The sequence below is a fragment of the Vipera ursinii genome, assembly GCF_947247035.1.
Source record: "Vipera ursinii genome assembly, chromosome: 4".
Taxonomy (NCBI): Eukaryota; Metazoa; Chordata; class Lepidosauria; order Squamata; family Viperidae; genus Vipera; species Vipera ursinii.
In genome coordinates, this window is record NC_139514.1 from 40,918,839 (window position 1) to 40,933,398 (window position 14,560).

At 42.2% G+C, this 14,560-nt stretch overlaps 2 protein-coding genes across 3 annotated transcripts in view; one reads left to right on the forward strand and one right to left on the reverse strand.

Annotated features, from left to right (window-relative positions):
* CADM2 (cell adhesion molecule 2) overlaps positions 1 to 14,560 on the reverse strand; it is a 377,294-nt gene that overhangs the window by 15,450 nt on the left and 347,284 nt on the right. The window lies entirely within an intron of this gene.
* Positions 11,172 to 12,790, forward strand: LOC310639997 (uncharacterized protein). Its single transcript, XM_083362041.1, has 2 exons — positions 11,172 to 12,253; positions 12,289 to 12,790. The coding sequence occupies exon 1, from the start codon at positions 11,236 to 11,238 to the stop codon at positions 12,112 to 12,114; it is 879 nt and encodes a 292-aa protein (XP_083218167.1). The 5' UTR covers positions 11,172 to 11,235; the 3' UTR covers positions 12,115 to 12,253; positions 12,289 to 12,790.

Consider the following 14,560-nt stretch of genomic DNA (forward strand, 5'->3'; position numbering starts at 1 on the left):
ATTAAGCTTCCCAGCAAACATAGACAAAATATTGGGATTCGGATAATCCAAATATATAGTGTTTATATAAACAGTGTTTTGTAAAAAATGCAAATTCTTTTTTCATTTCAGATCAATTTTTATGTCCAAACTAATTTTTATATGAAATTTAAATATGTTCTTAAGTATAAGAATTTTTTATATAATACTACTACTTACTACTTTTTATATAATACTACTACCTACTACTTACTACTAATAATAGAGTTAGAAGAGACCTTGGAGGTCTTGTCCAACCCCCTGCTCAGGCAAGAAGCCCTATACCATTCATACAAATGGTTGTCCAGTCTCTTCTTAAAAACTTCCAGTGTTGGAGCATTCACAACTTCTGAAGGCAGATTGTTCCACTGATTAATTGCTCGGTCAGGAAATTTATCCTTAGTTCTAGGTTGCTTCTCTCTTTGATTAGTTTCCATCCATTGCTTCTTGTCCTACCTCTTGTCCTCAGGTGCTTTGGAGAATAGCTTGATTCCTTCTTCTTTGTGGCAACCCTGAGATACTGGAACACTGCTATCATGTTACTCCCAGTCCTTTTCTTCATTAAACTAGACATGTCCAATTCCAGCAACTGTTCCTTATGTTTTATCCCCCAGTTGCCTAATCATCTTTGTTGGTCTTCTCTGTACTCTTTCTAGAGTCTCAAAATCTTTTTTTTAAAATCATGGTGACCAAAACTGGAAGCAATGTTCCAAGTGTGGCCTTACGAAGGCATTATAAAGTGGTATTAATACTTCACATGATCTTGAATCTATCCTTCTGTTAATGCTGTCTAACCCACATTTTTCTATCTTATCAAGTAGTAGGTTGTGGTCTACTTTATTAAATCCCTTATATCCACAGCATTCCTTTGGTCCACTAATTTTGTCACCTGGTAAAAGAATGCAATAAGATTGGTCTGGCATGATCTGTTTTAGACAAACCCATGTTGGCTTTTGGTAATGACTTTGTTTTGCCTCTAGGTGTTCGCTGATTCATTGCTTATCTTTTCCAGAATCTTCCTAGGTATTGAGGTCAGACTGATAGGTCTGTAGTTTTCTGGATCCATTTTCCCCTTTTTTGAAGATGGGAACTCCATCAGCTCTTTTCCAGTCCTCAAGTAGTTCCCCAGTGCTCCAGGATCTTTAGAAGATATAGTTCATTGGTTCTGAGATCACATATGCCAGTTCCTTCATAACCTTGGGATGTAATCCATCTGGTCCTGGTGATTTGAACTCATCTAGGGTGGACAGGTCCTGCCTATCTTAACTTGTATTTATATTCTGTTTTATATGGCACTGTTTATGATAGGTTGGACTGTTTTTTACCTTTGTGTAAAAATGGATGCAGAAAACAAGTAGTTCTGCTTTCTCCCTGTTGCTTGTCACCTTCTTGCCACTTTCTCCCACTAATGGACCAATCATTTTCTTAACTTTTTTCTTGTTTTTCACATGTTGAAAGAAGCTTTTTTATTTTTATTTTTATTTTTGACTTTTGCTGCAAGTCTAAGTTCATTTTGAGCCTTAGCTTTTCTCACTTCATCTTTGCAAGCTTGGGCTATTTGCTGATATTCTGCTTTAGTTATGTGCCCCTTCTTTCCATTTTTTATACTCATCTTTTTTGTTTTTTAACTTATCAGAGAGTTTCAGTTTCAGTTTCAGTTTTATTTAATTTGTATACCGCCCTTCTCCCTAGGGACTCAGGGCGGTTCACAGGGCATATATAAATTACGATACAAAAGTTAAAATAAGATTAAACCAATGCCCAAATAAAAAACAATAATACAATAATAAAAACAACAATTTTAAAAGCCCATATTCCCCCATCAGGCCAGACCAGCTAGTTCGAATAAGTGGGTCTTCAGGCCGCGACGGAAGGTTCGGAGGTCTGATGTCATCCGGAGCTCCACCGGCAGTTGATTCCATAGTGCCGGAGCGCCCACAGAGAAGGCCCTCCCCCTGGGGGCCACCAGTCGGCATTCCCTTACCGGAGGCACCCTGAGGAGGCCCTCTCTGTGGGAACGCACAGGGCGGAGGGGAGTTGACACCGGCAGCAGGTGGTCCCTGAGGTAACCCGGACCCATGCCATGTAAGGACTTAAAGATCATAACCAAGACCTTGAACCTCACCCGGAAGACAACTGGCAACCAATGCAGCTCGCGGAGCAAAGGTGTAACATGGGAGTACCGGGAAACTCCCAAGACAACTCTCGCGGCCGCATTCTGTACCAGTTGGAGCCTCCGAGTGGTCTTCAAGGGAAGCCCCATGTAGAGAGCATTACAGTAGTCAAGGCGAGAGGTCACAAGCGCATGAGTGACCGTGCACAGGGCATCCCGGTCCAGATAGGGCTGCAACTGGCGCACCAGGCGAACCTGGGCGAAAGCCCCCCTAGTCACGGCCACTATATGGTCTTCCAGGGTAAGCCGTGAATCTAGGAGGACTTCCAAGTTGCGAGCCCTATCCACGGGGGGTAAGAGCTCACCCCCCATAGAAAGAGATGGAACATTTTGAATGTCCTGGGATGCCGGTATGCACAGCCACTCAGTCTTGTCAGGGTTGAGTTGAAGTCTGTTCCTCCCCATCCAGACCCGAACCGCCTCCAGGCAACGGGACATCACAGCGAGGGCATCACTGGGGTGGTTTGGGGTCGAAAAGAAAAGTTGGGTATCATCAGCTGTTCTTTATACAGCCGTGCTGGTTTCTTTTGAGAGCTGTTATTTTTCTTCTTCGTTATTGTGCTAGACTGGACTTTTATAATGTTAGTTTTCAAAATTTCCCAAGCTTCTTGAGTTGTTTTCCCCTTGAGGTTTCTGATTTGTAGTCTTTATATTTAGGTAGCTCATTTCCACTATAACTTTCGATTATATATATAGATATTGTATTCTATTCTCAGAATGTACAATACACTGAACTTATATGATGTATTTGTTAATTAAACTGGACCATTGCAGTTGACCCTTTCCTCCAACTTTTATAAACATCATTTAACTCATGCTCAGCACAATTGTCTCTGAGAGAAAAGCATTTATGTGCAGTGCTATATGTATGTCACCTAATCACAATAAAATTATTTAAACTACGACTATGTCTGCATAGTCAACAGAGTAAAACAGTAGAATAGATTGCAAAAATTATAAAGTAAATCCAGGGCAAAACACAATTTTTCTTTTAGAAAAATGGATCTTGCAGATGATTAATACTACAAGTTGCTTTGAAAGAAAAAGTGGTTTATGTCTTTTGATAGGGTGGCACTGACCTTGAAGGATGTAGTTATGACTTGAGTTCTTTTGAATTCATAGTTCTTGCTAGAACACCAGATAAAAGCTGTGGCAGGAAGCTTTGTACACCAGTCATGACCCTACTTAGAATGGGAAAACCATGCTACAATGACTCACGACCTTGTCATCACCCACTTTGAAAGTGCTATAAGTAGAATTATCATAAACATTAATTTAAAATATGCTTTCAGACAGTTTCTGAGAAAGTTGAAGTTTTCAAACGTTTGATAATAGTGGAAAAGTAAGATTTTTTTAATACAGCATATGTGAAGTGATGATAAGCAGAATCATTACTATAAATCAGAAATAGCAAACTCCTTTCAGTAGAAATAGCTACTTAGCATAATATTTTAAAATGTCATACATCTAAATAAATAGGAGACCTTGCACCCCTATATTATCTTGGAAACAAGCTATCTTATTTTTATAGTTTTTGAACTTTAAATCTATTATAGTGATCAGTCAGCACTGAAATTGTGTTGACAAAGATATTGTTAAGAAAAACTAACATTTTTTCTCTTGCTGATATTCAGAATTTTAGAATGGTTTTGAGACTTTATATGGAGCATTTAGAACAATTCATATAAGATGAAGATAAAATTTTTATTTTATTTTTACATAATGCAGTTGACAGGGATAAAAATAGTTCTTTATTTGTAGTATTTATCATGCAAAATACTGGTAATGTTTTAGAACACAAGAATGTATTCTTTCTAAAATTCATTCTTTATTTGTTACTCTGGAAGAGGAAGAATGTATACTTACAGTACACACACACACACACACACATATATATGTATACACACAATACAATGAATCTGAAAGTAATGGCTTTCCATGAACATGTTCAGCAATGCTGAAAATCACCTTTTTTCTTTATTAATTGCTTTAAAAATGCAATAGAATGTTAATCAAAAGTTCTACTGCATGAAGTGAAATGTAATAATTCTCATGATGGACTTTTCCTCAAAATGAGTTCTCTTCAACATTCAAATGATCACATTAGAATATCAAAACTGAAAGATCCACTGCCATCATGCACTATTTGAATTTTTGGGCAGCCTATAATATTTACAATTTTTCAGGCAAGATGATCAGAAAATCAGATTTTCAATAATTATATTTGAATGTACATTTCTAATTATTATGTTTTATGTTTTATGTTTGTTTTATTTGATTTCTATACCACCCTTCTCCCTAGGGACTCAGGGCGGTTCACAGGGCATATATAAATAACGATACAAAAGTTAAAAGGAAATTAAACCAGTGCCCAGTTAGAAAACAATAATAAAGTAGTAAAAAACACCAATTTAAAAACCCATAATCCCCCATCAGGCCAGACCAGCTAATTCAAATAAGTGGGTCTTCAGCCCGCGGCGGAAGGTTCGGAGGTCTGATGCCATCCGGAGCTCAACCGGCAGTTGGTTCCATAATGCCGGAGCGCCCACAGAGAAGGCCCTCCCCCTGGGGGCCACCAGTCGGCATTCCCTGACCGGAGGCACCCTGAGGATGCCCTCTCTGTGGGCACGTACTGGGCGGAGGGAAGTTGACGCCGGCAGCAGGTGGTCCCTGGGGTAACCCGGACCCATGCCATGTAAGGACTTAAAGATCATGACCAAGACCTTGAACCTCACCCGGAAGACAAGTGGTAGCCAATGCAGCTCGCGGAGCAAAGGTGTAACATGGGAGTACCGGGAAACTCCCAAGACAACTCTCGCGGCCGCATTCTGTACCAGTTGGAGCCTCCGAGTGGTCTTCAAGGGAAGCCCCATGTAGAGAGCATTACAGTAGTCAAGGCGAGAGGTCACGAGCGCATGAGTGACCGTACACAGGGCATCCCGGTCCAGATAGGGCCGCAACTGGCGCACCAAGCGAACCTGGGCGAAAGCCCCCCTAGTCACGGCCACTATATGATCTTCCAGAGTAAGCCGTGAATCTAGGAGGGCTCCCAAGTTGCGAGCCCTATCCACGGGGGGTAAGAGCTCACCCCCCATAGAAAGAGATGGAACATTTTGAATGTCCCGGGATGCCGGAATGTACAGCCACTCAGTCTTGTCAGGGTTGAGTTGAAGTCTGTTCCTCCCCATCCAGACCCGAACCGCCTCCAGGCAACGGGACATCACAGCGAGGGCATCACTGGGGTGGTTTGGGGTCGAAAAGAAAAGTTGGGTATCATCGGCATATTGATGATACCCAACTCCAAAACCACGAATGATCTCACCCAGCGGTTTCATGTAGATGTTGAACAGGAGAGGCGAGAGAACCGACCCCTGAGGAACTCCACAAACGAGAGACCTAGGGGCCAATCTCTGCCCCCCTGCCAACACCGACTGCGAGCGTCCCAGGAGATAGGAGGAGAACCACTGAAGAACTGTGCCTCCCACTCCCAATCCCCTGAGGCGCCGCAGCAAGATCCATGGTCGATGGTATCGAAAGCCGCCGAGAGGTCTAATAGGACTAGGACAGAGGAATATCCCCTATCCCGAGCCCTCCAGAGATCATTCACCAGAGCGACCAATGCCGTCTCCGTGCTGTACCCGGGCCTGAAACCCAATTGGTAGGGGTCCAAATAATTCGCTTCATCCAGGACCAGAGGGAGCTGATGCGCCACCACACTCTCAACAACCTTCGCAAGAAAGTGAAGGTTGGAGACTGGACGAAAGTTGTTCAATACAGCTAGGTCCAAGGCAGGCTTCTTGAGGAGAGGTCTCACCACCGCCTCTTTCAAGACGGTGGGGAAATAACCCTCACTCAAAGAAGCAGATATAACCGCCTGGAGCCAGCCTCGTGTCCTCTCCCTAGCTGCATAAACCAGCCAGGAAGGGCACGGGTCCAATAAACATGTGGTGGAGCTCAGCCTTCCCATAATCCTGTCCACTTCATCAGGTGTCACAGAATCAAACTCTTCCCAGATAACATTGACAAGACCGCCCGTGTCCTGATCGCCAGACTCTGCCTAGCTGGAGTGCAAACCGGTCCGAATCCGAGCGATTTTATCCAACAGATGTTGACTAAATTCCTCGGCACGACCCTGCAAGGGATCCTCCCTCACCTCCTGATTAAGAAGTGAGCGAGTCACCCTAAACAGGGCGGCCGGGCGATTATCTGTGGACGCGATGAGGGTGGGGAAGTAATTACACCTCGCCACCCTCATCGCTGCGAGATAAGACCTAATATGGGTTCTTAACCCCAACAGGTCGGGTTCGGATCGGCTAGACCTCCAACAGCTCTCTAGGCCCCGTTTCCGATGCTTCATCTCCTGGAGCTCCGCGGAGAACCATGGAGCTCGCTGGGATCTGCACCGGGTCAGGGGCCGCAAGGGTACAACCCGGTCAAGTGCCTCAGTGGCTGCCCTTTCCCAGGCTTCCACTAAGGCATCCGCCGAGTTGTGAGCAATGGAGGCAGGTGGGGACCCCAGCGCCGCTTGGAATCTATCAGGATCCATTAAGCGTCTGGGGCGGTACCATCTAATTGGCTCCGTACCCCCACGGCGGGGGGTGGCAAAACGGAAGACCAGCCGCAGGAGGTGATGATCGGTCCATGACAGGGGCATAATAAATGGAAAGCCCCCACCAAGATCATCCAACCACCGTATAGATAAAAAAATCAGGTCAAGAGTGTGGCCTCCCTCATGAGTTGGTTCAGAAATTACTTGCGTCAGGTCATTATGTTAGAACATACATTTTATTTCTATTAAATGTAGCATGACTGTAGAACTGAAACTTAGTTTAGGTTTAGGTTTTAGGTTTTATTAAATTTTTATACCGCCCTTCTCCCGAAGGACTGATTTGTTTTTATTTTAGTTGAAGATTGTGTATGAACACTACAACCCTGTTCTTTCCCTTTTGACTTTCCAATGTTGATGTAAAATGTTTATTGGATTGGAATAATCATATTGGGGAGATTCCATATAATCTTATTCAGGATTATATATTACAATTGTGCAAGACTGTGAGCAGTTTTATGTCATTTATAAAAACATGTCCTTCTTATGAACATCATGTTTTAAAGAGTTTAAGGAGTTTTAATATCAAAACATGATAGTGAGAAAGATGGGTGGAACTTCAGTGTCTAATCCGTGGTCTTGTGCTTTCTTGAAGACATGTGGCCATATATTAAAAAATAAAGCAAAACAGCATTTAGCAGTTGGTATTATTCTTTTCATAATTTCCTTTCACATAATTGATTTTCTATTGCAAACATTGATGTTCAGTTGCCGTCTGCCTCCTCCTCCTCGTTTGCTGCAACACTGAGTTGCAACACGTTGCAGCAAACAATGAGGAGACAGATGGCACTGATGAGTGACAGTAAAGGACTTGGAACCAACATGGACAGGGACGATGACAGCAAGAAAGAACAACCAGCTGAAATGGCAGCATCATTTATGGAGATGTCAGAAGAGCAGCAAGATTACTGCGTGTGGCAGAGCGCACACTCCGCATGGGCAGGGCATGAGAAGAGGAGTAGAACACCAAAATTCAAAAAGCTGTCAACGAGCACAATGGAAACAACGAGTAATTAACTACAGGAGGGCAGGAGCCTAATAGATTGGTAACATGCTCACTAGCCGCCCTGAGTCTTCGGAGAAGGGTGGGATATAAATGGAATTAAAATAAATAAATAAATAAATTACAGAGACTATTAAGAATGTGATTCTGAATCCTGTCTAGAACTCTGACGATGTCAGCAGATGGTGACAAAAGCTAAGTTTTTAAATAAATTCTTCAGTCTCGGCGATCTGTGTTTTTAGGTTGTGAATATGAATATACCCAAGACTCATATCTTTAAGTATATGTGTATGTATGTATGTACGCACACACACACACACAAACACACACACACACACACATACATACAGGGCTTTTTTTCCTTATAGAACACTCAGAACGGTGTTCCGGCACCCTTTTTTTTTGCACAAAAAAAAGATTTTGCACAAGCTGTGCTACTCCCTCTATTGGCTTTCAAAACCCTATTGCCTTTCGAAAGCCAATAGTAATTGCTGCTGAGCATGCTAAAAGACAACTTGCACAGGCAAGTTGTCTGCAGCAAAGGCGAGTTGGCAGGATCTTTGCACCCCTCTCTGCTGCCCAACTACACCATCTCAAATAGGTAGGTAAGAGAGGACAAGGAATGGGAGGTGGGTTCTTCATGGGCAGCGTCGCTGGCGGGCAGTTGTGAGTGGGGGCGTGGGGGTGGTGGCAGCGGGCTGCCCCCCAAGGCCAGAATCAGCACCGGAGCGGCTGTTGATGTGGGAGCCATGGGGCCGTACTCTGTGTGGGGCGGGCGGCATTGCTGGCGGGGCGGTTGCAAGCAGGGGTGGCAGCAGCGGTTTGTCCCCCAAGGCTGGAATCAGGCCGGTGCTGTGGGAACTGCAGGGCGTGCTCTGCGTCAGGCAGGCGGCATCGCTGGTGGGGCTGCCCCCCGGGACCAGAGTCAAAGCCGGAGCGTCTGGTTCTGTGGGAGCTTCAGGGCACGCTCTACATGGTCAGCTTCATCCTTTTCTCATGGAGGACAGAGGGGGAGTTCACTGGGCATATGGTTTCAATGCCGTCAGGACTGTAGTTCTCACGGAAAACAAGTACAGCTCTTGCTCCTTCACTGAAAAGCATTTACTCTTTTCTCTACTCGGTGGCTCGGGGGCTGAAACGGCATGCAGTGATGGGTGTGTGATGCGAAGGCTGGATTTTCCCATCCTCTGCTAAATGGGTGGACTGCCCCTGGCCCAGAGGAGGACAAAGTCTTGGGCTCCATAGCTTTTATGAGCAAAGGTGTCTGTTATAGGCCGGGCCCTGCAGGCAACTTTGAGGTGAACAGGTGGTTGGCCTTGGGCTGAGACTGTTAGCTTTTGATGTCCTGGATCCTGGAGGATGAGGCCTCTTTCTGCACGTGGGACAATTCCACCCCCAAGGCATAGCTGTCCACACCACTTAGGGAGCTGCGCAACACCGATGCCGGACAGAAGCTGGAGGAGCAGTCTGGGGACGTGGTGGCAGTGGATGAAGAGGAAGAAGAGGATCGCAAAACGAAGGGGGTGAGACCTTCCAGGGAGATGATCTTCATGTTGGTGTTATGCAACACACTGGGCCGCTGCTGAATGTTCTGTGCACGAGGGGAAACCGGGGAGTGTTTGTGAGAGTGTGCAGATGTACGGCCACTGCTGTGTTCGGTGCCTGGCCTCCAGATGGGCTCCACTGTGGTCACCACAGATATCCTGCAGCCCCACCGTGTACAGCGAGCCCCATGGCTCCCACAGCACCAGCCACACCGGCCCTGGTCCTGGGGGGCAGCCCACCGCCGACACCCGTTCTGCCCATGACCGCAGCAGCACTGCCTTCCCCGCCTCATGTGCCCACCAAGATGAGAGTTCTGGCACCTTTTTTTTTTTTAGAAAAAAAGCACACACACATACACACACACACACACACAAACATACACAGACACATACATATATACACATACACATATACATATCTAATATATAAAATCATGTCCTAAGAAACTCCATAGCAAAAAAAATCTATACTCTGTAACATGATCTAGCCATAATGACTATTCTTTATAAAAGTTTTTGAAAATACATTTAAAAGTGAAAATGTGTTTATGCCTAAATAATTAGTTTCCTTTATATAGGATGAGAACTTTGCTAAATGACAAAATAAATTAACTCCACTTCTAAAAGCCTTATAATGTAGGTCCATGTGTTTTTCTCTGTAAAATTGAATAATATGGGGATTTCATCAGCCTGATTTTGCTCCACTTCCCATTATTGTTTAAAAAAACTCACCCTCTGCCCAGTAGGAAAAAAAAATAAAATTGGGCAATTAAAAGTAGCTTTCAGAGATACCTTTTATATTCCAAAAAAGTGGAACTAATTCAAAAAATAATAAATGATATTATCATACTAACAGTGACACACATAATGAACATTGAAATAGGGATACTTTATTATGATTTATTTCTTTCTAACATAGTAAAACAGCTTAGACAAATGCTTAGTTTAGATAGCTTCAAGCAAACTTTATAGTTCTTGAATTCCCAACTGTTCTGACATAAAACCCACATGCAATTTACAGGAGTCTTAAGAGCTTTAAAGTATCTGTGGCCTTTGGGACCCATTAAAGTGGCTAGAGAAAAGTCAAGTCAAAGCTTGGCAATTTTTTGAGTATTTCACTTACGTTATTTCCAAGCTCTTTACTGGAGTTATTATGACGAGCAGAGGTCAGTGTATAGAAAGTGCAAAGCTTAGTTGCACTGATTTAAGCATCTGCAAATCTTGACAAATATCTCAGGAATTTACTCGCTGACAAAATCTGAAATTTTTCGGGACTTCCGGTGGCTCCGCGGCGACGGAGGGAGCCTTCCCGGGCTGCCCGCGGCTCAGCTGTTGTTTTTTCGCCCGAAACAGCGCCGATCAGCTGTTCGGGCGAATCCGAAGCCCCCTCCTCGGGAGAAGAGGAGGGGGCGAGCTCCCAGGTAGGGGTAGAGTTCTCCAGGGCCGCCTGAGCTTATGGCTTGGGCGGCTGAAGGATTGAACTCCCCCGTAGCCTGGGCTGCTCCCAGCTGGCCGTCGCCTCTGCTCCTGACTTCTTGGAGCAGAGCCAGCCGTCTGCGACCCCCCCTGCCTGAAGGAATGACTATGATTTAAAGGAGCAGGCAGAGGAAATGGTAAAGAGGAAATGGTAAAGAGAATTACTATGTTTTACTCTCCAGCTTGATGGACTTTTTTGGATTACAAATCTGAAGTGAAAGTGCGTCATATTTGGTAAAAGATGGCGGCTAAACCACCCCCTAAAACTCTTCGGAGTGCTGGAACTTCTCCCGTGCAACAATAATTATTACGGGCGCTGCATCCTCCTGATGTATTGATATCAAAGGACTTACAAGATGCTCTTGAAAAACATACCCAGGTAATTTTGGAATCAATTAATATTAGATTTGCACAGATGGAGGAGAAATTGGAGAAATTGGAGGAGAGAATGGAGGAGAGGATGGAACAGAAGCTCAAAGCGATGAGGGTAGACATCTTGACTTCAGTGTGTAAAGTGGCTCGGTGTGTGGAAGAATTGGAGGAAAAGCTAGAAGACTTGACTCAAAAGAATGCTATATTAGAAGCAAAAGTATTGGAGAATGAAAATAAAATGGAAAAGGAACTGTGTCTTGCTCAATATTTCCAGATGCAGTTTGCCATTAGAATTAGAGGCTTAAAGGAGAATACTAAGGAAGATCTAAAGCAGCTGGTTTCTGAGGCTTTTGAAATAGTGTTGAAACAGCCAGCATCTGAAATAAAAGGAGGCATGGACAAAGTGTTTCGTGTGAATTCATGGATTGCCAGACAGAGGAAGTTGCCTAGAGATGTGGTGGTATATTTTGCAAAAAGGGAAACTAGAGATGAAGTTATACAAGCTGCTTATGATACTAAAGTTATGATTGCTAATCAAGAAGTTTTGGTCTTAAAAGAAATTCCTCCAAAGATTCTAAGGAGAAGGAAGGATTTTACATTTCTTGTGCAAGAGCTCAAGCAGCGAGATATAAGGTTCAGATGGGAGATCCCAGTGGGGTTGATGGTGACGCACGAAGGTAAAAAGTACCGTTTGGTTACTGTGATGCAAGCGCGTGATTTCTACAATAATGTTTTAAATGCAACGCCATTAACACTTTTGGAAGCTGGAAAGGGATCTGGAGAAGGAGTGCATCAAGAGGCCGAAGATGGTCAGATAGAAGACAACGGTGTTGGAGGAGATCAAGATACAACCTCGTTGGATGAATCTATAAAACAGAGGGTGACGCGTGCTGCTGCAAAACGATCTAAGAAGAGAAAGTAGCAGGAATTGCAGAAGTCTTTGGAACTTTTACGATATAGTCAAGTAGTCAAGTAGGGGAGGGGGGAAAGATTTGGGTGTAGACGCAATATATTTTTATATTTGGTGGTTTTGTGGAAAGGGTGAGCTTTTTTGGATTAAAGTTTGGGGGAATATACAGAAGATTCTCAAATGAAGGTTCAAGTTTTGTTTGCAATCTTTTTTCTTTTTTTTTTCTTTTTTGTTGTGTTTGGAATAATTATAGATGTGGTACTGGAAGAGGAACGGTCGATTACAGAAGAGTTGACTTTAAAGTTTTTTGATTTGGGATCCTTGGTTAATTTGGAAAATTATTTGTAAGAATGTTATATCATGGAATGGATAAAATGGATGGAGTTTATTTAGGATAAGTATAGGGTTGAGAAGGGTTTTTTTTTCCTTTTTTTGTCTTTAATATATGTTTAATACTATTAAGGTTTGTTCCATTCTATATAAGCTAGAGAGTGTCCTTTTCTTATTCTAGTTTTTTTTATATATATATATTTAATATTGTTAAGGTTTGTTTTATCCTATATAAGCTAGAGAGTGATGGATTTTAGAATTTATAGTTGTTAGTATATGGTTGCTTAGGTTTGCTTTTTTTTATATATATATACCTTGTATTCAGCTCTGGGAAGTAGGGGGGGGGAGGGGGGAGGTAGGGGGGGAGGAGGGAGGGGGGAGGAGGGGAGGTAGGGGGGAGGAGGGAGGGGGAAGGGGGGTTTTTTAAAGGAAAATTGTATTTTAAAACTTTTCAATAAAAAAAAAAATCTGAAATTTTTCCTTTCCTTTCAGACATAATTTTTGTGTAAAGATTTATTATCAAGATATCAGGCCTACTTTGTCCAGTTTGTAATTCAGGCAGCTCCCTTCATAAACAGAATCTGCGATACTATGAAAACTTGAGAGATGAAAATAGATATAATTTTTATAAACTATTTATTTCAATTGAAGGTATTGGAAAGCTATAATGTATACTGTTCTTCTGTAGAAAAAGGATATGCAAGATTTCACAGTGCATATTAAGAAAAAAAAATCTCAATCTCTTTATCTCTCTCATTCCCCCTTCCTGTTTCTTGCCTCCCCCTGTCCACTATTCACCAAAATATTTGGACAAATCAGTGTTGTTTTTATAAAAATAATAGTAATGACATTTAATAGTAATGACATTTAAGCTGACTTTGTAATAATGCCGCTTGGGGTGTGTGTGAAAGCCCCCTAATAAGCAGGCATATACATAGAATGAAGGCTACTGCTAAGTTTGTAAAGCCGCCCTGAGTCTTCGGAGAAGGGCGGGATATAAATGGAATTAAAATAAATAAATAAAATAAATAAATAATAGCTAATCACCACAGTCTGTTTTTCAGAAGGCAACCAGGAGTACTATATCAGTTTCCATGAACAAAAAAATAAGTTGAGAATTTTTTTTTTTAATTTCCAACCTAGCCTCAAAGTATTTTAGATGTATCACTTATTTGTGTAGTCGATTACTAGCACACACCACAATATTTTGAGGTACACTCTTTGGGAACTTTTAAACATTCTACAAATAACAATTCATATTTTCCATATGAATATATGGAAAATATGATCTAACTTCGGAGTCAGATTATTATTTTTGGCAGCAAAAAAAAAAAGAACTTTCAACGAAAAAGGACTTATATGAGTCATTACTCTACCTAGCCTCAACATGAAATAATTTATAACAAAGGTAATTTTCATTTCTTCGGCTGCAACATTCATAGTCACAAGCTGCAATAATATACATTTACTGTTGTTAAGTGGGAATATAATAAATATAATAAAAGTTACTAGTAAACCATTATAGTGATTGGTGTCCATTTATTTATACCTTACTTGAAGAAAACAAGTAAAAAACAAGTAACATTGAAAATCATCACAAACATTTAGGTGACAAGATATTTATTTATTTATTTATTTTAATTGCATTTATATCCCACCCTTCTCCGAAGACTCAGGGCGGCTTACAAGCTTAGCAGTAGCCTTCATTCTATGTATATGCCTGCTTATTAGGGCTTTCACACACACATCCCAAGCGGCATTATTACAAAGTCAGCTTAATTGCCCCCAACAATCTGGGTCTTTTTTCCCTTAAAAAAATGCAAGCTTTTCAGACTTTGGGTATACAGGCTAAGTTTTTAGTTCTGTTTTTTACGCTACTGATGCATTTTTTTGATTTTGATAGTTCAAAAATGGTGAGAATACATATAAGAAATGGCCTGCATTGATAACTGTGTTACAGAGTTGTTGGTTTTGATTTCTGTCCATGTTATTTTTAATATAATAAATCTGGCTTTTTGGGGTTGAATATACAGTATTTAAGCATATAAACAAACTCGAGTTGGTGATTAAGGCACCAGGCTAGAAACCAAGAGACCACGAGTTCTAATCCTGCCTTAAATACCTAAGC